The sequence below is a fragment of the Thermochaetoides thermophila genome, assembly GCF_000221225.1.
Source record: "Thermochaetoides thermophila DSM 1495 unplaced genomic scaffold scf7180000011814, whole genome shotgun sequence".
NCBI classification, from domain to species: domain Eukaryota; kingdom Fungi; phylum Ascomycota; class Sordariomycetes; order Sordariales; family Chaetomiaceae; genus Thermochaetoides; species Thermochaetoides thermophila.
Window position 1 is genome coordinate 2126981 of NW_006383030.1, and position 20141 is coordinate 2147121.

Genomic DNA, 20141 nt, shown 5'->3' on the forward strand with positions numbered 1-20141 from the left:
ACATGGCATCATTTCACCCCGGAAACTGATGCCTGGTTCGCTTCGATGATGATGTTCCGATCAGGCACTAGAGGTTACAGTTCAATCCCTGGTAGTCTGGTTCAGCCGCTCGGTACGGCTTACACGTTCCGTGTTTTCCATGACGTGCCAAGGTAATAGCCAGCAGACATGCAGATGAACCATGCAGGTGATGAACCATCGACGAGGCTAGGATGCGGAGATGAGGTGAGGTTACAACAATAATACATAACCATGCGTAGAGATAATATCACTTCTTTCCTCTTCATTACTGACCTACCTGTACTTACTTTCACTCTGTTTCCCTGGTATATTCTCAGCCTGAGTCATCATCACACCCAGCATGAAAGTCAACATCCTCGTCCTCCTTACCGCCGCCCTCCCAACTCTAGCAGCCAACAAAACCACCATATTTACTCTCCCAGGCCCCATCAAACCCGCCTCATGGTTTGAGAACCTCACGGTTCGTCCCAACGGCAAGATCCTTGCTACGCGCGGCGACGCCCCTGAGATCTGGCAGATCGACCCGGCCAATTCGGGCTCAGGCTCCCTACTTGTTACCGTACCGGAGGCATACAATTTGACAGGGATCGCGCAGGTTAAGCCGAGGAGACGCGGTAATGGAGGCCACAGTAACCAGCAGCACGAGGAGGAGGTTTATGTATTTGGCAGCTCTCACATCCCCGCGCCGTTTCAGGTCGCGCCTGGGAGCGCGAAGGTCTGGTTATTAAATATTTCCGCGTCTGGGACGCCGACTGTGTCACTGCTTGCGGCGATGCCGCAGGCGGGGTTTATTAATGGCATTGCTGCTTGGGATGCGGGGAGGGTTCTGCTGAGCGACACGGAAGCCGAGGCGGTCTACCTCATGAACGTCGACACCGGCTCCTATTCGACTGCGATCACGGGCTTGGCAGGTATAAACGGTATTCAGACGCGAAAGGGTTCGTTTGGCGAAGGGCATGCTGGACATCGGTATATCTACAGGGCAGATCACCTCCAAGGCCGGCTCACCCGCATTCCTGTTACTTCCAACGCTGTTGCTCTCGGACCAGAGGAGGTTCTTGCTTCAGGGACGAGCATCGATGACTTTGCGATTAAGGTTAACGGCAACGGTAAGGGAAAGGCGTATATTGCAGCGATGTATGACAATAAGATACTGGAGGTTGATGTCCCATCCGTTGTTGGACCAACTGGAGAGGCTATGACGCCGACAGTATTGGCTGATGATTTGTCTGGGACTGGGACGGGGCTGGTGACGGTGGTTGCGTTTGGGAGGAGGGCCGTTGATGGGATGTGCTGTATGCGGCGGTTGGGCAGGGAGGGGTGAGTGCGTCGGTTGTTGCTATTGAGTTGTGATGGAGAACTGGCTAGGGCATTTTTTTGACAGTGAACCAGCAATCTAGTCGATTGGCATTACGTTTGAACTGATCAATTGCCACTGGAGGAGCATCCAAATCAGAGTTATCCTCTTGCAAAGACATGACGGCAGGTCAACTTCTTAATTAGACATTGTTGGGAACCAGTTACAGGCCCCGCAAATACATCAAAGCCGTGCTCAATCTTGTCAGGCATACCTGCACCAGGTACTTACCTATTTACCTGTTGAACTGGTACTTCACTTGTTACTTTGTTCTTCGCTCCGAACGGAGGGTTTGCATCTTACACTCAAGTCATCTGAATTACCCTCTCTGGGAAGACTGAACGAAACGTGGGTGACAAGTTTTGATCCGCCAACTCAGTCGAAAGACTCACCTAAGGCTTAATAACCGTGGTACTAGCCCATTTAAAGATTCACTGTCAGAGCCAACTCTAGGATGAAGCCTTCCAAAATACCCATGCTCTTTAAACAATGGACTCTGCCTAGAAGAGAGCACGCAAAGCACAGTGCTCGTTCAGCTGAGACAATGGTTAGTCCTTAAACCATTCAACATGAGTTTACCGACCCCGGCTCAGTGACTCCACGAGAGTTTAGTGAATTTTGCTGAATCCGCAAAACATGTCTTAATTGCCTGCAGATTAAGCCCTCGAAATTAGAGCATATCCTTGCAATACAGGCTAATCAGATCTAAGGACTGTGATCTCTGGCTAGGAAAACATCCTAAATTCTGCCTCTCAGCCAGCGTGCAGCGGTCTCCTGTTCCTAGTTCAAGGTCATCTGCTAGAACTGTTCAGTGTTTTCATCGCTGTCTAGACACAAGATGATGTCGTTCGAAAACTTTCCGCTCGGCAGCTCTGGCCCTACATGAGAAAGTTCAAGCACTATGTTCAGGGGATCCAACAGCCCCCATACTCCTGAGCAATAATCCATGCGTCCCAGCTTCCAGACTCTAAAGTGCTCTGCTTGGATCACTCATAACCCTCACTGCTCATGTAGCCAGCCTTCAGATGAAGTCGTCTGAACTGTCCTTGCTTTGAAGACAACCCTTATCTCAGGGCGTTAGTTTCGGCTTAATGGAACAAGCTGAAAGCGCTTTGTTGTGAATACTTTCTGCCAGAATCCCTTCCCAGTAGCCCGCTTGCCGATAGCATCTCGTGCTTTTTCCTCCACCCGACATATCACTCCTCAATGTTAGGTAGACGTGAGCAGAAACTCAACCTCGTGACCCGCGAGTCTCAGCCGGTGATGATGCCCGACAGCCGTCTAGGACTCGCGGTATGCGAGGGATAAGGGCAAAAAGCCCTTCCCCTCGCTCTATCCTTCACCCACGCGGGTCTCGATTTGGCTTTCCCCCTTTCAGAATCCTTAAGACCAACCATCTGCGAACTTTTTCTCCAACTTTCTTTAACCTGTACACAGTCCACTTTGGCCTATTCTCACAGCGTAGCATCAACCTCTGTGACTAGAGGATAACAAAGTGTTGTTAAGAGAGATTCAACTTACTTGCTTCATGTTTGTTTGACTCCCTCTTTCTCAAGGCTGCTCTGTTCTCGCTGCCAAGATGGACTTGAACGATCAGAAAGTCGAGGGAGAGGAGACCCGGTATTCCCTCTTCGACCCAAATCGCCTCTCCAGCACCACCGACATCCGCTTCTCAATTGAGATATTCGAGATATGTGAGACCAAGGCCGTGACGCTCTCCCCAGCAAAAGCTCGTCTTATCGACCTCTGCAAAGCTGAATTCAGGGACCCTAGCGAGAAGAGAACATTGGTCGGCCATGGCAAGTACATCCAGATCGACCATGTTGAAGACTCAGGCCAGCCCAATGTTGACCGATACATTGATGACCGTTGGGAAAAGGAGAAGAAGCCAGTGACTGTGGGAAAGCTGAAGAGCTCGGACAAGCACAGCACCCGCAAGCCATCACTGGGTAAGTTCGGCTGACCTATAACCGGCTTATCATGGCCTTGACGTCGATTAACTCATCGCCAGTCAAGCTGCCGTCGCTTGTGTGGAACCCCAAAACTACAAGCAAGTCAAAGTTCGCTCAGGAGAAGTCGGAGGACCCCAAGACCAAGCCCAAACCCAAATCGACTGGCGCGACCATCCCCTTCCACGAGCCCACGGCGGTGGGCAGAGCCGGTCTCACGCCATACCAGGGTCAGGACGAGCTTATGTCCCTGGAGCAAAGCAGGCCAACCAGGTCGGTACCACGCGTCCTCTTCAAAATGAGAGAAGACGCGTGGTCTATGTTCGCCAACCCGTCGTGCGACTGCACGTGCTACTGCGGCAATAAGCCACGGCCTCGTCTCATCTTTCGTCCCGACTCAAGGGACTTGCACCGGCAGCGGCTCCAGGCCTCTGCCTCAACGCCCGCAGGTATGTGAACCTACTGCGAGTGCCCATCGCTGGTGCTGCCTTTCTGCCCTCGCACTACCCCGCTTGCTGCCCTGGCCGAAGACAAGCCGACATTCACTGCCAGCTGCTGCCCTCTATTGTTTCTCCCCTATCGCCCCCTGCCCCCTCTCTGCCCGCTGTTGATTATCTGCACACTCAGCACACAGCTGGAGAGTGTTACTATTCACCCACTCCCCCTCTGCAGCCCTCTTCCTAAATAAGGGAGATTGCCCGTCGGCTCACCAGCTTGGCTGGGTCCTTCATCCTGTGATATGCGCCCAGGGGGAGCATTCTTCCAACGATGTGCCAGCGATAGCGGCTTTTCTCCCATGTTTACATGGCTTATCCTTCCCTGTCTTCTCTCCTTGCTCCTCGTTGCCCTCCCAACCGAAGCACCGGCCACCACTCCTTCCCTTATCCAATCTTCTCCCGTCCACTGACAAAAAAAAGTAGTCGGTAGATCGAGTATTCGTCCTGAGGCAGAAATGCTGCGCAGCCTCGGGCGTTTGGGTAAGTCCTTTGAAAACCCTAATCAGTCTAAAATTGGAAGGGCAGGGGGGGAGGGGGAAGAAATGTTTCCCATCCCATCCCAATTTTCCTCCTTCCTTCTTCCTTTTTTTCCCCCTTCTTCCCACAACCACAGCAACGGTCACCCATAGCGCAACCCAACGGAGCCTTTCGCTGACTTCCACAGAAAACAACTTCGACGACTCGTACACATTTGCTCGCACCTCCAACTGGGTCTGTAACTTGCCTAAGGACGTCGAGCCAGTATCAGAGAACGGGCCACTGCTAGGGAGCGCGAGCCTGCCTGTTGTAAACAAATCCCTTCCTAATCGACCTCGTTACCCTCCCTCGCTTTGTCACGTCCTAACACTTCTCCATCATTAGACTCCGGTTCGCAGCAGGTCACTTGCTGATCTAACTAACCTGTCTACCGTCGCCACAATGCCTGGCAACCATCATCAACATGGAGATCGCCGCGGTCGCTCTCGTGAATGCGATCACGAGTGCGATCATTACGACGGCGTCAGCGACTCGATGCTCCGCGGCAACTTCATTCCACTCTCTAATCTCGCTCGTTCGCCTTCTCCAAAGCGAGACAACGGGGTCCAGCCGTCCCGTGAAGTGCCGGCTCAAAATGTTTTCGTTCAGTTCAATCTGACCGACGACCAGGTGAACCAAATTGCTACTGCGTAAGTCATCTTTCACTCACACATCACTCACTCCTGCCACTCGTCATTCTCTTCCTGTTCCTAATCGACATCAATATCTGACCAATATAGTTTGTCCAATAGGGAGGACAGCAACGATGAATCTCACCCTCGCGGCCGGGCTGCTCAGCCCACTACTGATGCCGCTCGTGCGACCGACAACAAGGAGGTCGCTTCCAAGTCCTCTCGAGCCAAGTCTCCCAGCAAGGCTCAGGTGCGCAATGGTTCTCCTTCTCGTTCGCGTGCTCGTTCCCGCTCGCCGCTGAAGTTCTTCAACTTTGGCAACAAGACTCCCGAGAAAGGTCATGCTAAGATCAAGACCGAAGATGTTGGCATCGGCCCCTCATCCTCGATCAAGCATCAGAAGGAAGCCCGCTTCGCTGAGACTGACCCAATTCCCAACCCCAAAGGCAAGCAGACACGTCACGTTCCTCCCCCGATCGACACAGGGCTTGCCCAGGCTTGGGAGCTCGAGGATCCTGGTAAGCAGCCTGTCACTATTGTCCACAATCCTCCTGAATGCCCCAACGAGCACAAGCGTCGCTCGACCAAGATGCGCAATGCACCTGAGCCAGCGCTCTATCGCATGCCGGATGACACCTCGTCTTTTTACTCGACCAACACAGTTGGCGAGCGTTACCCCTCTGCAATTTTGCCGCTTCGCATTAAGAAGGAGCCGGTCACTCCCGAGGAGCAGATTCTGCTCGATCAGCTGCAGAGCCAGGTTGAGTTTGGCGATATCCCCATTCGAGCCAGCATCCGGGCCAGTAGCCCTCCGTCTCAGTATCAATACGGCCAGTTCCCGCAGGAGCATTCGCATGCTGGTGCTCACTTCCAGGGTGTCAAGGTACACCCTGTCCAGCATCAGATTGTCGAGAACAACAATGCCTACATCCACCAGAGCATTCGTCCGACTATTCAGCCTGCTCTTCTTGGTCAGAATGAGCGTCTGAACGAGAACATCTCGACGATGCCTAGTTACGTCGACAATCGCACTTCCATGCAAACTTCGAAACACAGCTTCAACAACTTGCATTGGTCGCTCATGTCTGTTCCCTTGAATGATGCTTACTCTCCGCTTGCCCAACTTCTTGGGCCGGAATACATGATGACAGGTCGTGTCGCATCCAAGGTTCTCATCGGCGAGCATGGCTGGCTGGAAGATACTTCACGCCAGGTAGAACACGTTCCCGACGCCAACCGCAACTCGAGCACCGGTTTCCTAGGCAGTCTGGTGAAGCTTGCTAAGGATTTCGTAAGTCTCCTCTCAACTTTCACACCATCTCTATCAAAACTCAAACTAACTTTCTCCCCCCTCCCCGCCTCCCCCACACCCAGCGTCGCTCCCGCGACTCCGACTCCAAGCAGAACTCCCGCGCCATGCCCATCAGCATGGCCCCCCGCGAGCAAGCCATCTTCTACAGCGAGCTAGAATGGACCATGTCCCATACAGTCCACAACTTCATTACCGCACAATTCAACGCCGGACGTTTGGATACTGAGAAACTCCGTAAAGTCGCAGAGGACTGGCAGCGGCGCGGTCATTCTCGCGCAACCGGCTTCCGCTTCGATCTTGAGACCCAGCTCGAGCTGTGCCGTCTGCACGTCGGCGACTTTCAGTTCTACAACACTAAGCATAACACCAGCCAGGCGTCGCTGCTCTCGGTGATCGAGGCCAACCGCTCGAATGCGCGCGCCTTCAAGATTCGCACTTATGTCACCCCCGACACAGTCATCGCGAAGTGGCTACTCGACTGCCAGAGCTTGCTCAACATCATCACCGTCGCCGATGAGCCGTTCATTGAGCTGGGCCGTCTGGTCCGGTTCTTCCGTCGCTCTGTCGAGGCCGCTACTACTATGGCTAAGGCAAAGGATGAGCAGAGCTCTAAGATCGGCTCGGACATAGTTGGCAGCGCGACTGCTACTGCCGGCTCCTCGACTGCGGCCACAAGCACTGCTGCTGGTAGTGGTAATGGTGCTCCGCCTGCCGCTACGGTCACTGGCGCCTCGGCGGCCAGTCATCAGGCTGTTTTGGGTTCGCCTATTCAGCTGCGCCCGAGTCACACTGTTGGTGGACCTGTTAGCGGCAATCATGGTCATGGTTATGGCCATGGTCAGCAGCGCCAGAACGATGGCTGGTGGAATGGCCGTGGTAGTATTCTCGATCCTGCTGAGTATGCGGAGCATGAATGATCCTCTTCCTGGTCTTTGAGGGTCCTGAAACTTTGTCAGATTTTGTACACTTTGACGACTTTTGCGACTTCGTTTTTCGTTGGACTTGCTCATATTTTTGTGCCGCTTATTGACCTGCTTGACTCGACTCGTGGCTCGGTTCGGCTTACGAACAAATGCTTGTCCGTCGGTTCCTAGTACGACCGTTGTGTCGAATCCCTCCAGCGAAGCGCCATCATTATCTTCGGTTCGTTTCGCCCCCGTCAAAAGAGCTGCTTTAAAGAGGGAATACCAAAAAAAAAACTGAATGGTGTAAGCCCCGAGAAAAGGATAACAAACTCGCTGTTGAGGCATCTCTTGACTTTCAGAGTAATGAAGGTCATCTCTCAGGCTTTCGAAGCCTGCTGTTGGAGTACGTCGTCATACCTGCACTACGTTTTACCCTCACCTCATGACCAGACCGGACAACACGACCTCTCTTTCTCGTTTCCTTTTGTCTTTATAAATTATGGTATGCATGTCACGGCATTCTGGAAATTTGGCGGGTTACCTCATGGGACGGGTACGGAATGGGTTTGGTCAGCCACGATGATGATGCCCCATTTACTGGTGTTGATGTTGTAATACCCCTTTGCGCGCTTCTTTTGGCGTTCAGGGATAACAGGTACTCTTGGGGTATCTACTATACACTGGTTTTGGCGCTGGGATGATGGGATAGGATCGGATAGGGTATGGCGTATTGTATGGTGACTGTACATTGGCTCGTGTTTTCTACGTATTTGGAATGATTGATGATTGCCTACGTGCTTAGGTGACTCTTACAGAAGCTTGTTCTGCCGGTTAAGCTAGTTAGCCTGTGATGGCTTGTAGGCTTTATCGGACAGTGACATTTGGTGACTAAACTGAGCCTGTTGACTTAGGCTGATCAGGTTGATGATGTTTGAAGGCCTACCTACTTACTGCGTACACGGTCCATGTTGATGAACCGTGACTCCATAATTCATCAACCCAAGCCACCATTTTTCGGCAATTGATTTAATTCTGATATGACTGAACTCAACCTCATATATAGGCTCTCTCCCCCCCTTCCCCCCACCCAAAAAATTAATCATACTTCACATCTTTGGGAAACTTGCGTTCCACATCCTCCCAGAGATCCACACACCTCGTCCCTTGATCGATCATCCTGGTCCCGTATCTAATCCCATGAGCCCCCAATTTCCCTTGTATAATCTCTGCCAGCTCCTCCACAGCCGCCATGCTCCCTCCCTCAACCGTGTCCATCGCAGTCCGCATGAGCCGAGCCACAGTCAAGTAGCTGTCATGCTCGCGAATTGGCACCTTGCGCGTAAGGAAAGCTACCACCGTAACCATCAGCAGTTGCCCGCCCATCAATGCAACCAGAATCCACACTGCCCGCGTCCACTTCACCTCGAGGCTCGTCAGAACAAAGGGCTCCGCAGATTCCCCAGGGTCACGCAGAATTCGCGGCAGCCGCATCTCGGCGCCGATGATGGGCAGAATGGGCAGGCGGGCCGTCAGGTGAGCAACATCCAGCACCCAGCTCGTAGGGATGGGGACTTGGGTCCAGTCTTTTTCGAAATCGTTCTTGAAGAGTTTGTTGATATGATCAATGAAGCGTGTCTTTTCCGTGATTGCGGAGGGGTCATAATGAGTGTTTGTGAAGGCTGCCATTGGGTTGTCCGTTGAGCCATTGTAAACAAAGCTCGATGACTGGGTGCCGAGGCCAAGCAGGAGGTTGATTGTCTCAGAGAAGTTTGATGAGGGGAAGTTGAAGAACACGTTAGGACTCACTCCAGGACTGCCTAAGCCATCGGTTAGGCAGGTGGTGCATTCGTAGATGGCCGGAACCATTATGTCCTGGATGACAGCCTCGAAACTAAACAGAGCATTAGTGTAGATGTCTGTATTGTAGTATAAGTAGAAGGTTAGTGAATCTGCAGCACCTGTTCCCACTCAGACTTGTTACGATGGGTGGAGCATCATTGGTTTACAAGGCATAAAGACTCTTACAGCTTGTCACGCAAGCGGACGGGTTATCTCGCCTGCTATAATCCGCGTCCATAACCCATAGATAGTCGCTGGCTATAGAGGGTATCATAGTCAGGGCGTGCAATACTTGTAGGAAACCGGGACTGCCTGGTGGCACCAATTTATCTATGTCTAGAGATCCATCAGTAATCAGCCCTATGTAATACATCGGGGGAGTATCGAGCAAGTCTTCAGGCGTACCTGGTATTCTGGCAACCAAGGTCCCATTTTCATAAACGTCTTTATCAAAAATGGTACGAGCTCTGCAGGTCGACGAGCTGTGTACAATCCTGTCTGGTGATGGATACTCCTCCTGACCACGATACTCGTGGAGGTGGTATGTATAGGTGACAGTCTGGGTTCTCTCGTTGACAGTGCGGTGCAGACCTTGCCTGCTGATATCCCTCATATTCCATGTTGATGGGTTACTCTCGTCGAAGAGAGTTGGCACGGTAGTCAATGCTGCTATCGCGAAGGCATTCACCTGATCTACGCCCATGTCCTTAGCCCGTGGACTCGACTTCCTTCCTGAGAGTCCGTACCCAGAGTTCTCTGGTAAGGATTGTTGAGGGTAGGAATATACTTACTCATGTTATGAATCGACGCATTTTCCCCCCACCTGTATCCATTCTTGGCTACCGAAATTGGTGACCATAATTGGCTCGGCTATGTTTTCCTTTAAGTTATATGATAACCCAAACACTGCAACACTCAGTCGACCGACGATGTTGACGACTAGATATGCAAATACCCCCAGCATGGTAGCCGACCACTTCCTAAACTTAGGCTTCCAGCCATGGAAGGTTACCGAGCAATGAGCCAGCAACTTGAGTGCAACCGTGGGGTTACCGATGCCAAAAAGGAGGTCTACCTCCCTCGGGGTGTGCGGCCGGGCAGCGAGTAGCGGCCAGCGCAGTGCAGAACCTAGGAGCCCTAACAGTGATCCAAGAGATAAGCTGATCAGCGAGGAGAAGAAGATGGTCAAAGCGGTGAAGATGCGGCGCTCCCATGAGTCCATGCTGAGTTTCTTTGAATAGAAGTACAGGATCAGCATGAGGGAGACTCCAAAGAGGAGAGAGCAGAGCAGGCGCCAGACGACGCTCCACCAGGGGAATCCGCTTCTGTATTTTCCAGGAGTCCCAAATCCTGCCGCTGTCTGATCCAGATCTTCTTTGGTCGATTGGGTAGAATAAGCGTAGTGATCGGAAGGTGGCCATTGTAGGTTGCGTAGATATTCAGGGTCGAGTTGGACGACCGGTACGATGATATAACCCTCGGGAGCGGCCATCATGCACAGCAGAAGTCCAAGGAGGAGATTTTTGAGATCACGACCTGGAGGGGAAAAGATGCCGAGAAGAACTCGCCTGTGAGACTTGGTCTTGAGGCTCGGGCTTCAAAGACTATGTTCTCTAGGGTAGCTGCTACATGTTTGTCAGTCAAAAAGAGGTTTTGAGGTGAGTGAAGTCGGGCGAAGCTATGTTTCCATGTCAATCAGTGTATCGTACGGGAAGTAGCCTTGGAACAAAAGTTCCTGGCAGCATAGCCACTTATTGCTGGTCAGATTAAGCACATCGCTGGGTCTGTCACTCAGGCTTCGGTTGCCCGAAAACAGACTCTCAACTCTTAGGATACAACATAGCGATGCTTTCTGAACGGCCGTGGGAGATCAATTCTTGCATGTGATTGGTTGGGGTCATAAAAACTATACTCCCCCTGGACAGAATAAGGAGCCAAGCGGAAATGTCAAGTCACACGCCAGATGGGGTTCCTTTAATTGCACCGCCGTAGAGTTGTAGAGTGTCAATTATGCGTAGAGTAGGAAACTATCTGGACTTCACAGGGTTGTATCACTTTCGTTTCCATCTTAGTTTTAAAAACTTTTTACTAAGATGGTCATTAGGGTAGGACATGAGGACAGTACGCGAGAAACTTGATGCGGGCCAGAGTAGCTGGTTTGAAAATTATAGGTGCAAGCAAGGAAAGAAGTATATTATTCGTACGAAGGCGGCTCCCTAACTGAACACATAGACCTTTCGAAAGGATAGCGGAGATGGTATAATGGGTGAATTGTGGTTGAAGGATCAGCCAAACTAGCTCCTATCATGGTGACTAGCCATCTGGGTTTGAGCTGGCCGAAAAGATTCTAACTGCTGGCTCAGTACTTGTGAAGATCCTGAAGCAAATGAAAAAACTGTAGCAGATCTGTTCAACTTCACACCTTCCCAGCCAACTTACCACATCCATCAAAAGGTCAACGTACATGAGGTTCAAACAAGCCTCTTTTTTTTGTGAAGCCCAAACCGTTCCTCATCGACAGACCTGGTCTATATGGATGTGTTCCACACTCTCATCCATCCAATGGCTTGCCCCTCCTCCCTACTCCCATATCGCTTGTGGCTAGGAGCATGTGGCGTTCCGAACTGTCTTAGTGGCTGCTGACTAGTCCAGCGACTCGAACAACACAGGCACGGGGCTCGGCAGCTCAAAGTCCGACCAGAGAGCAGCGATGGCGCTGGCTGTCTTAATCAGCAGCACAAGACCCAAGATACAAAGGTTAAGAGTCAGTCGCCGCGTCCCATCTGGACCCCCAGACCCAGCTCAACACGCCCACCCCCACCCGCCCGCCGGCCGGGGCGCCGGGACCCGGGATCGATCTTCTGGCTCCACTGTCTGTTCGCGCTGTTCGCTGGGCTGCTGGGTTACATTTGTGTTTCGCTCATTGGGCGCGACGTGCAGGTGTGTGTAGGGTTGTTTTCAGGCCGGTTCGTGAGCCAGCGGTGAAGATAAATGCGGCGGCGCCATTAAGTTTGGGATCGACACTGTCGGTCGGTGATTGCGGGAAGGCGAATGAAGCATGATCTGAGTGAGCGGTCAGTTATCGATGATTGATAACGCTGAGTTGCTCTACTTCAATCGTTGCCATCGCAGCCGTGTTTGCATCCATTGCGTCGATCTCGAAGGTTGTCGTCGTCGTCCTCGTCTCATTGTCGTTAAAGTGGAACCTGCTGAGGACAGGCTAAAAAGAAGGCCGCATGTGAAGAAAGGATCCACCGAAGAAACTCAGGCAGATCCCAAGCCATCCAATGGAAAAGCGCAGAGAAAAAAGACGGCGCCCGTCTCCCCAGAGTTTGGAGGTGAAGCCTTCCCGATCGCCCAACCGCAACCCCACAAGGGCCCCGCCGCTTTCATTCCCGTGCCCAAGTCCCGAAGCTCCCCCTCAACCCCCCCCCCACCCCACAAACCAAAGCGTCCCATGTCGACTCTGTCGCGCCAGCCCGCTAACAACCCCCCCCCATCGCGCCGGTCTCAGCAAACGAAGACAATGTTACACACGCAAGGGGGGGTCAGCCTTCCATTGATTGAGTGTGCAATGCCTACAAGAAGGAGTCGAGTCGACAAACAAAAAAAATGGTTGGCGGAAAGTGAGGAAGTCTGGATTCTGGACAGATGGGATACCACCCTCCAATTCCACTTGACTCTTTTAAGACAAACAAAACTGACACCACCAAGACACCCTAAGACACCCAAGACCGACATCTTACTCGGTGCTCGGGGCTTTTCTCTTTAGCAGGGATGTTCCCCCGCTAATTGACGGATTGACAGGCCCTCCCCAGGCAATGCAGCAGGCCCCACGGGCATGCTGTCCCCCCCTCCGACTCTCCCAGAGCCGCCCATCTTGCCGGCGGCGCCCTCATGACCATGCACGTTCTGCGGCTGCGCTCGCTGCGCTGGGCCGAACGGAGACGCGACACGGGCTTGTCGCTGTCTCGAAGGAGGGATGATGTGGGTATGTTGATGGAGGTGTAAATGATAATGTGGATAACTGGATATCGAGGGGGTGTGGGCGTGGGTGTGTGACCGAAAAAGAAGCGATGAACTCTCCGTGCCTGTCCTTAGCCCCGAGATTTGAATCCCTCCCACGAGTCCCACGGTGTGTGTAAGTGGATAGATAGACACACACAGGCAGCGAAGGCAGGCCCAGCTTCCCGAGCTGGTTGCCGCAGTGTCTGGGCTCGTGCCATGCTTGCTGCCCTGCCCGCAGCCGTCCGCCCCGACGGGAGCCGTTGTAATTGGCGATCGAGCCTGGCTTGCCTGGCTGACACCCCCTGGTCTGGTAGTCTGCCCGCTCCCGTTCTTCTGGCCCGGATCTGTCACTCGGATCTTGAGCCCGGACCCCGGGTTCCCCAGGGTCCAATATCCAGTTGAGTCTTAGGTCCCCTCCGTCTTCAAATACAAGACGCTCGCCTTCCCCGGATTTTGGCTCCTGTCTTTCCACTCTCATCCCCAGCTTTTCTTCCAAGATACCCTGCACTGCTACATTTATAGTGTGCCAATTCCAACCTTTGTGTTTTGTTCTGCTGTCTGTTATTTGAGTTTTAGTTCTTCGCATACATCATCAGCATCATCAACATCATCACCATGGCCACCCAGACTGCGTCCCAGACTAAGAAGCACCCTACTCTCAACCATTATGACATTGGTATGTTTCAGTTCTAGTCATCTCATCCGGAATAGCAGGCTGACAAGAGAAACAGTTATCGTCGGTGCCGGCCCCGTCGGCCTGATGCTCTCGACGTGCTTGGCGCGCTGGGGCTATCGCATCAAGCACATCGACAACCGCCCGGAGCCGACCCCCACGGGCCGCGCTGACGGCATTCAGCCCCGTTCCCTCGACCTCCTGCGCAACATGGGCCTCAAGTCGGCCATCATGGCCCACAAGCCGGCCCGCGTCTACGAGGTCGCGTTCTGGGACCCTCCCAAGAGCGGCAAGGGCATCGTCCGCACCGGCACCTGGCCCAGCTGCCCCAGCTTCATTGATGCCCGCTACCCCTTCACGACCCTGCTGCACCAGGGTCTGATTGAGCGTGTCTTCATCTCAGATCTGGAGAAGAGCGGCGTTGAGATCCAGAGGCCGTGGACCATCACGGGCTTCACTTCCGATGAGAAGGCTGATCCCGAGTACCCTGTTACTGTTGAGCTGGCACACGTCGATGGCACTTTCAAGCAGACCGTCAAGGCGAAGTACCTCTTTGGCGGCGAGGGTGCTCGGTCTTTCATCCGTGACCAGCTCAAGATTGGCATCAAGCACAAGGATCCTATCTCCTACGTCTGGGGTGTCATGGACGGCGTTGTCAAAACCGACTTCCCTGATATCAAGGTGTGTGCCCCCTTCCCGTCTTTTTTTTTTTTTTTTTTTGTCTTGCTTGGTCATTGCTGACAAAAAGCAGATGAAATGCACCATCCACTCGGCCCATGGCTCTATCATGGTCATCCCCCGTGAGAACAACATGGTGCGCCTTTACATCCAGATCGCCTCATCGGAGGAGCCCGACTTCCATCCTCGCAAGACCGCCACCGCCGAAGAGGTCCAGGAGCGCGCGAAGCGCATCCTGCAACCCTACTCCATCGAGTGGGAGACGGTCGAGTGGTACTCGGTCTACCCCATCGGCCAGGGCATCTCGGACCGCTATACGCTCGACCACCGCGTCTTCCTCGGCGGCGACGCCTGCCACACCCACAGCCCCAAGGCCGGCCAGGGCATGAACACAGCCTTCCTCGACGCCCTTAACCTGGCCTGGAAGATCCACCTCGTCGAGGCCGGTTTCGCCCGCCGCGAGCTCCTCGAGACCTACGAGCCCGAGCGCAAGGAGGTCGCCGAGGCCTTGCTCGCCTTCGACAACAAGTACGCCAAGCTCTTCTCCCAGCGCCCTCCCCAGGCTTCCGAGGTCGCCGCTGCCAGCACCCACACCCAGCAATCCGAATCCTCTGTTGAAGAAGAGAATGAATTCATCAAGACCTTCAAAGAATCCTGCGAATTCACTTCGGGCTACGGCGTCTTCTACAAAGAAAACGCTCTGAACTGGCACCCGGCCCACCCGGCCCAATCCCACGTCATCCTGCACCCCTCCAAATCCAACACCCGCCTCATGCCCGGCCGTCTCCTCACCATCGCGGACGTGACCCGCGTCGTCGATGCCAACGTTGTCCACCTGGAACAAGAAATCCCCCTGAACGGCTCCTTCCGCATCTTCGTCTTCGCCGGCAACCCCTCGGTCACAGCCCAAGCCCTCAAGGACTTCGCGGCCAACCTTGAGAAGAAGAACTCCTTCTACAGCGCCTACGCCCGCCCCGACGCAGCGCAAGTCTCTCACCACGAGCGCCACAACCCCCACTCGTTCTTCTACACCATCTGCACCATCTTTGCCGCCAAGCGGCCCGAGATCGAGATTAGCCGCGACGTTCCCGCCCTGCTGGCGCGGTACCGCGACCACATCTATGCTGATGACAGGTGGGATCGCCGCGTGCCCGATGCCAAGGCCGCTGCGCACGCGAAGATGGGGCTGGACCAGGAGAAGGGCGGTGTCGTAGTTGTCAGGCCGGACGGGTATGTTGGTATTGTGGTTGCGCTGGAGGAGGGCAGCGCGACGGTCGACGCGCTGAACCAGTACTTTGGGGCGTTTTGCACGAAGAAGCTTGGGGGTGAGGTCTGCCAGCTCTAGGGGAGATGAGACATGAGGGGGAGTTGATTGATTTGGGATTGATCGAGTTAGATTGTTTTTTTTTTTTTTTTGGATTGTATATATTGCATTGGCTATGTTTTGTATATAGGACATCTAGATGAGTTTAGTTTGTTATTCAGATTTCGTTACTATACTTTCGAGCTCCTTGGGACCTAACTTGTCGAGGACCTTAGTAAAGATATCTTCTTGACCCTAGACATGAATGGTAGCGTTGGGGTATATAGGTAGCACACAGCAGCTACGACCTGCGAGAGGGAACACACGCCAGACATAGCCCATCACCACACATTGATGCACGAAGCTTAGTAGATGCAGCCGGAGAAAACATTCCATTTCCGACCCATGCCTCTAACCATGCCCTCTACGTAAACCACTTAAATGATCTCAAAAACCTCTGGCCATCCATAGGAAAAAGCAAATCATTCCATGTCCACCACCCATTCACCAACCCGCCCTCATGAACTCTTGAAGTCGTGCTTGTAAAATAATCATGATACCAAGGGATTCCAACGACAAATCTGGGTTTAAAGAAACAAAGATAAGAGTAAACACAAGAAAATATCCGTGCTCCAACCAAAAAAGAAAGGTATCAGACAAGAAACGAAGGAATAAGAGAGATAACCGAAACGAACTCCCAAATCAAGATCCTTACTCCATCCATCCCCATACGCCAGGCTTGACCTGCTCCTGATACCCACCAATCGTTCTGCCTATCAATCTCTCCCATGATGATACCACTGCCCTTGAGTCTGCCCCTGCTGGGCATTGATGCCCTCCTCGAATAAGCCCACCAGTCTCTCGAGCGGCAGAAGCTCGAGCCAAGGCGCCGGCGCAACCATGGTATCACTCTCCGTACCCAGGGACTCGATGTTGATATCCGTGCTCAGCTCGAACACATCGTTGAGGTTGATCTCTGGCACGGGGTTGAGCATGCCGAATCCGGTCGATCCGCCGCCGTTGGAAGGAGAGGGGGATACGCCGCTGCCGGGGATCATGTTGGACTGCGAGAAGTCCATTCCTGTGACATAGTTCGTGTTATGTGATGCGCTATTGTTGTCGTGATGCATGTAATCGTGGTGGTTGCTGTTGCCGTGGTGATTGTGGCCGTACTGATCGTGATGATGAGAAAGGTAACTGCTGTTGTGATTGTGAGCAGGCAAGGAGTGCTGCTGACTCACACCCGAATCTGTAGGAGTACCCGAAGATGACCGGTCGTGCATAGTCGCCGAATCGTAGGCTGAATGTTGTTGTGAGTTCGGCGTATTGTATGAGGACTGTGGCATCGAGTCGTGGTCTGAGAAGGACCCGGATGCAGCATGCAGCGGCGGTGGTCTCATATCGCCACGCTGGTTGATAGAGTCCATGTCCACCGGCGGTGACATTTCGTATTTGATTTGGACATGCAATTTCCCCGAGCCCGGAGATTGCGAGGAGCGGCTTTCCCGCGGCGTGTTGGGCGGAAATCGGGGTGTCCCGATGCTGGGTTGTAGGTAGGTCGGGGGCTGCGGTGTGCCGGGGAGACTTTGACGGATAGGATCGTACACCATATTGCCTGGCGGTGTCGGTGCGGGTACTTGGGCCGACTGTGCAAGAACCGAGGGAGGGGGCAGAGTGATTGTGGCCGTAGCAACCTGGGCTGTGGCCGAATCCTTCAGCATTACGGTTACGTTGGTGTTGGGCGAATTGGTCGTGCCGGTGAGCAGCGCACAGGCAAACGGAGCCGTCGGAGGGGCCGGAGAGTTTGAAACGTCGAGCCTGGAACGGAGCTCTCTTTCTGCATATGTGGACTCGTCCTTCGAGAAGGCCTCGCAATCCCAGATGCCCTTCGATTTCTGATCCAAAGCGTTAAGAATGTAGCCAACGCCGGCCCAGTATTTTTCCAGCTCCTGGAGCGACTTGTAGCAGCGTTGATAGTTTTCGTTGGCCGCATGCGCGAGCAAGGAGTGTTTCGGTTGACCCTCTCTTCCCCATCGGTTATGGTCATTCTTTGCGTCTGGAACAGGGGTTCCCTCACGAGAAGGCGGGGTCGAGGTGTTGGCGACAGATTCCATCAGGAAAGCACAGGCAGCAATGTAAATGGGCTGCGAGGTGAAGGGGTTGCCAACAAGACTCTTGGGGTCGATGAGCTCGGCAAAAGCAAGAATATCGGCAATGGTTTTGGCACTCGACATCGATAACTGGGGACTGTTCGGCAGCAACTGGATCGGCTTCATGTCGTGGAATGGCGTCAACAAGGTCGGCTGATGAAGAACAATGATGAGTGCGTGGAACCAGAAGTGCAGTAGGATGAAGGTTGTGCCCTGGTTCATCTCAACATATTGACGGAAGTTAACAGGGTTGAAGTGCAGGCGAGAGTCCTGCTTCTTGTACAAAGCTGTCAGGTCGCTCTCCATCCTCGAGAGCTTCTGCATCTTGTCCTCAGTGAGATCGCTGGCGTCGCGGATGTTGTTGAGCACATCGGACACGCGGCCGTACAGATGGATGATCTCGCTGAAGGTAGGGAACGGAGCGGGCCAGCCGGTGTTGGGATCCAGGGTCGGCTCGGGAAGCGACAGATCGAAATCGTCATCCCGGAAGGTCACGGGTCTGCCCGTGCTGGACGAGATGACGCGGTCAAGGACAAAGACAGCCCAAAAGGTATCTATGCGCTCTTGCTCTACCTCACGTTGTTCTTCTGGGCTGAGGGTATCCTCGACGCCTTTGGTATCAGGTCCATCTAGCTCTTCCCTATCCCGGCGGCTCCAGAACCTCGTGTACCATGGGTCACGCTCGCCACGATACTTGATACCCTCGATCCTCTGCAGACCCAGGTCAAGAACCATTCGAATGGCGATGCCCAGGTACATCCAGAGGGCGCTGTCCTGATTGGCACCAAAGGCCTCATACGCCATCAGCAGAGCAGCCTGGACAGCAGCGACCGACGGGCAGGGGAAATGGTCGACAATGGCGCTCTTCGCGCGCTGGGCATAGAGATGACCGTATTCATGCTTTCTGACTGGTCGTCCAAAGTGCCTCGTGGTCGCTTGGATCAGCGTAGGATGCTCCACAAAGCGAGCCGCCAAAGCGCATACTGTGTCGACGAGAATCGGCTCGAGCCGCTTTTCCTTAAGCAGGCGAACGAAGCGTTCTTTACGCAGGAAGAGATAGTTGCAGCCGAGCTGACGGAAGAAGGTATCGACAAGCATGAAGATCAATGGAGGAACAGGATCCGGGCTGTGAGCATCGTAGTAAGCAAATCGCTCTCCCCCGTCCAGGGGAGGGTCCTGATCCGGGTCATAACCAGAGAGGTCTTTCGACGACAGGTCGTGACCGCCCAGAGCTGACGAATACGTCTTAGAGAAGTTGTTCGACTGGTGGGACTTGCGAAAGATAACATCCACTAGGACCTTCTTGAAGCCTGGGACGATGGCCGTGGTGCCAAAGTAACGGAAGTAGGGCACACGGCGACTCTCCGTATGACGATGGACCGGCGAGCGGTTGTTAGCAGTCCTGCTGCCATCTGATGAGGCCGAGGATGAGGCCTGGTTCGGCGGCGTGTCTTTGGAAGCTGGCTTCTCTTCGTGGTCCCAGTCGTTGCCATTGTCGAGGGCCGGACGGGGGGTGACCGTGGCGCTGGAACTGGAGTCACACTTCATGTCGTCGTCGACAAAGCCAGCAACAGGAGGGCGATTTTGCGTAGCAGTAGACTTTCTCCTCCAAGTGTCGTTGAGGAGGCTACTGTGGTTATCCAAGCCGTGCAGGCCGGGGGTTGACTCAATTTTAACAGTCCTCGAGTCATCATGTACCCCTACCTCCTTTTTCTCACCCTCCGAATAACCCATACAGGCGTGCCCATTGTTGGAGCACGTCGTGCAGATCGGCTTCTTGCCGTCACAGCGAGTCTTTCGTTTCCGGCAGGTCAGGCATCTGGTGGCGTTTAGAATATGCTCTCATCACGACACATGGCATGTGACATCTCAGGGTAGGTATGTAAGTAGTCGGTGAGGGCAGGCCGTGGAACGGCACACAGGACAGGATGGACGGAGATATGAGAGCAGAATAAGAGTAAGAGGGGGCAGGAAACATACGCTGCATTTATCCTCCGACGTTTGGCCGGGGGCTGACCTGGGTTATTGACGAAGCGGATCTTCTGTTGAGGAGGGGGTCCGAGGGGCGTGTTGACTATTCTGTTCATGTTTGACTCTTTTTCACAGGGCCCGAGCATTCATGGCGGGAAGATAAAATGACAAGCGGCGCCGTGACGGACTCGCGGCGATGTCGACTCCTGACAATGCGCGGATCCTAGTGCGGCGGCCAGCCTGGTGAGCAGCGCAGCGTAGAGGAGGGCGAGTGGACAGAGTTGAGCAGATGTCGCTGGATGTGTAAGACTGATGAGGATGAGCAGGAGC

General features: G+C 53.6%; 5 protein-coding genes across 5 annotated transcripts; 3 read left to right on the top strand and 2 right to left on the bottom strand.

Moving 5' to 3' along the window:
- Positions 1-361: 361 nt before the first annotated feature.
- CTHT_0016070 (uncharacterized protein) lies at positions 362-1345 on the top strand (the record flags this gene model as incomplete). The annotated part of the gene is made up of 1 exon (XM_006692047.1): positions 362-1345. The coding sequence occupies one exon, from the start codon at positions 362-364 to the stop codon at positions 1343-1345; it is 984 nt and encodes a 327-aa protein (XP_006692110.1).
- A 1612-nt stretch (positions 1346-2957) lies between these two features.
- CTHT_0016080 (uncharacterized protein) lies at positions 2958-7201 on the top strand (the record flags this gene model as incomplete). Its single annotated transcript, XM_006692048.1, has 6 exons — positions 2958-3327; positions 3390-3776; positions 4489-4565; positions 4686-4990; positions 5081-6263; positions 6347-7201. 6 exons carry the CDS (start codon positions 2958-2960, stop codon positions 7199-7201), a joined length of 3177 nt encoding a protein of 1058 aa, XP_006692111.1.
- A 1083-nt stretch (positions 7202-8284) lies between these two features.
- On the bottom strand, positions 8285-10523 carry CTHT_0016090 (uncharacterized protein; the record flags this gene model as incomplete). Its single annotated transcript, XM_006692049.1, has 5 exons — positions 8285-9105; positions 9215-9286; positions 9434-9760; positions 9820-9898; positions 9984-10523. 5 exons carry the CDS (start codon positions 10521-10523, stop codon positions 8285-8287), a joined length of 1839 nt encoding a protein of 612 aa, XP_006692112.1.
- A 3128-nt stretch (positions 10524-13651) lies between these two features.
- Positions 13652-15732, top strand: CTHT_0016100 (uncharacterized protein; the record flags this gene model as incomplete). Its single annotated transcript, XM_006692050.1, has 3 exons — positions 13652-13712; positions 13768-14390; positions 14461-15732. The coding sequence occupies 3 exons, from the start codon at positions 13652-13654 to the stop codon at positions 15730-15732; spliced, it is 1956 nt and encodes a 651-aa protein (XP_006692113.1).
- Positions 15733-16466: 734 nt separating this feature from the next.
- On the bottom strand, positions 16467-19927 carry CTHT_0016110 (putative pathway-specific nitrogen regulator protein; the record flags this gene model as incomplete). Its single annotated transcript, XM_006692051.1, has 2 exons — positions 16467-19659; positions 19821-19927. The coding sequence occupies 2 exons, from the start codon at positions 19925-19927 to the stop codon at positions 16467-16469; spliced, it is 3300 nt and encodes a 1099-aa protein (XP_006692114.1).
- Between the last annotated feature and the right edge of the window lie 214 nt (positions 19928-20141).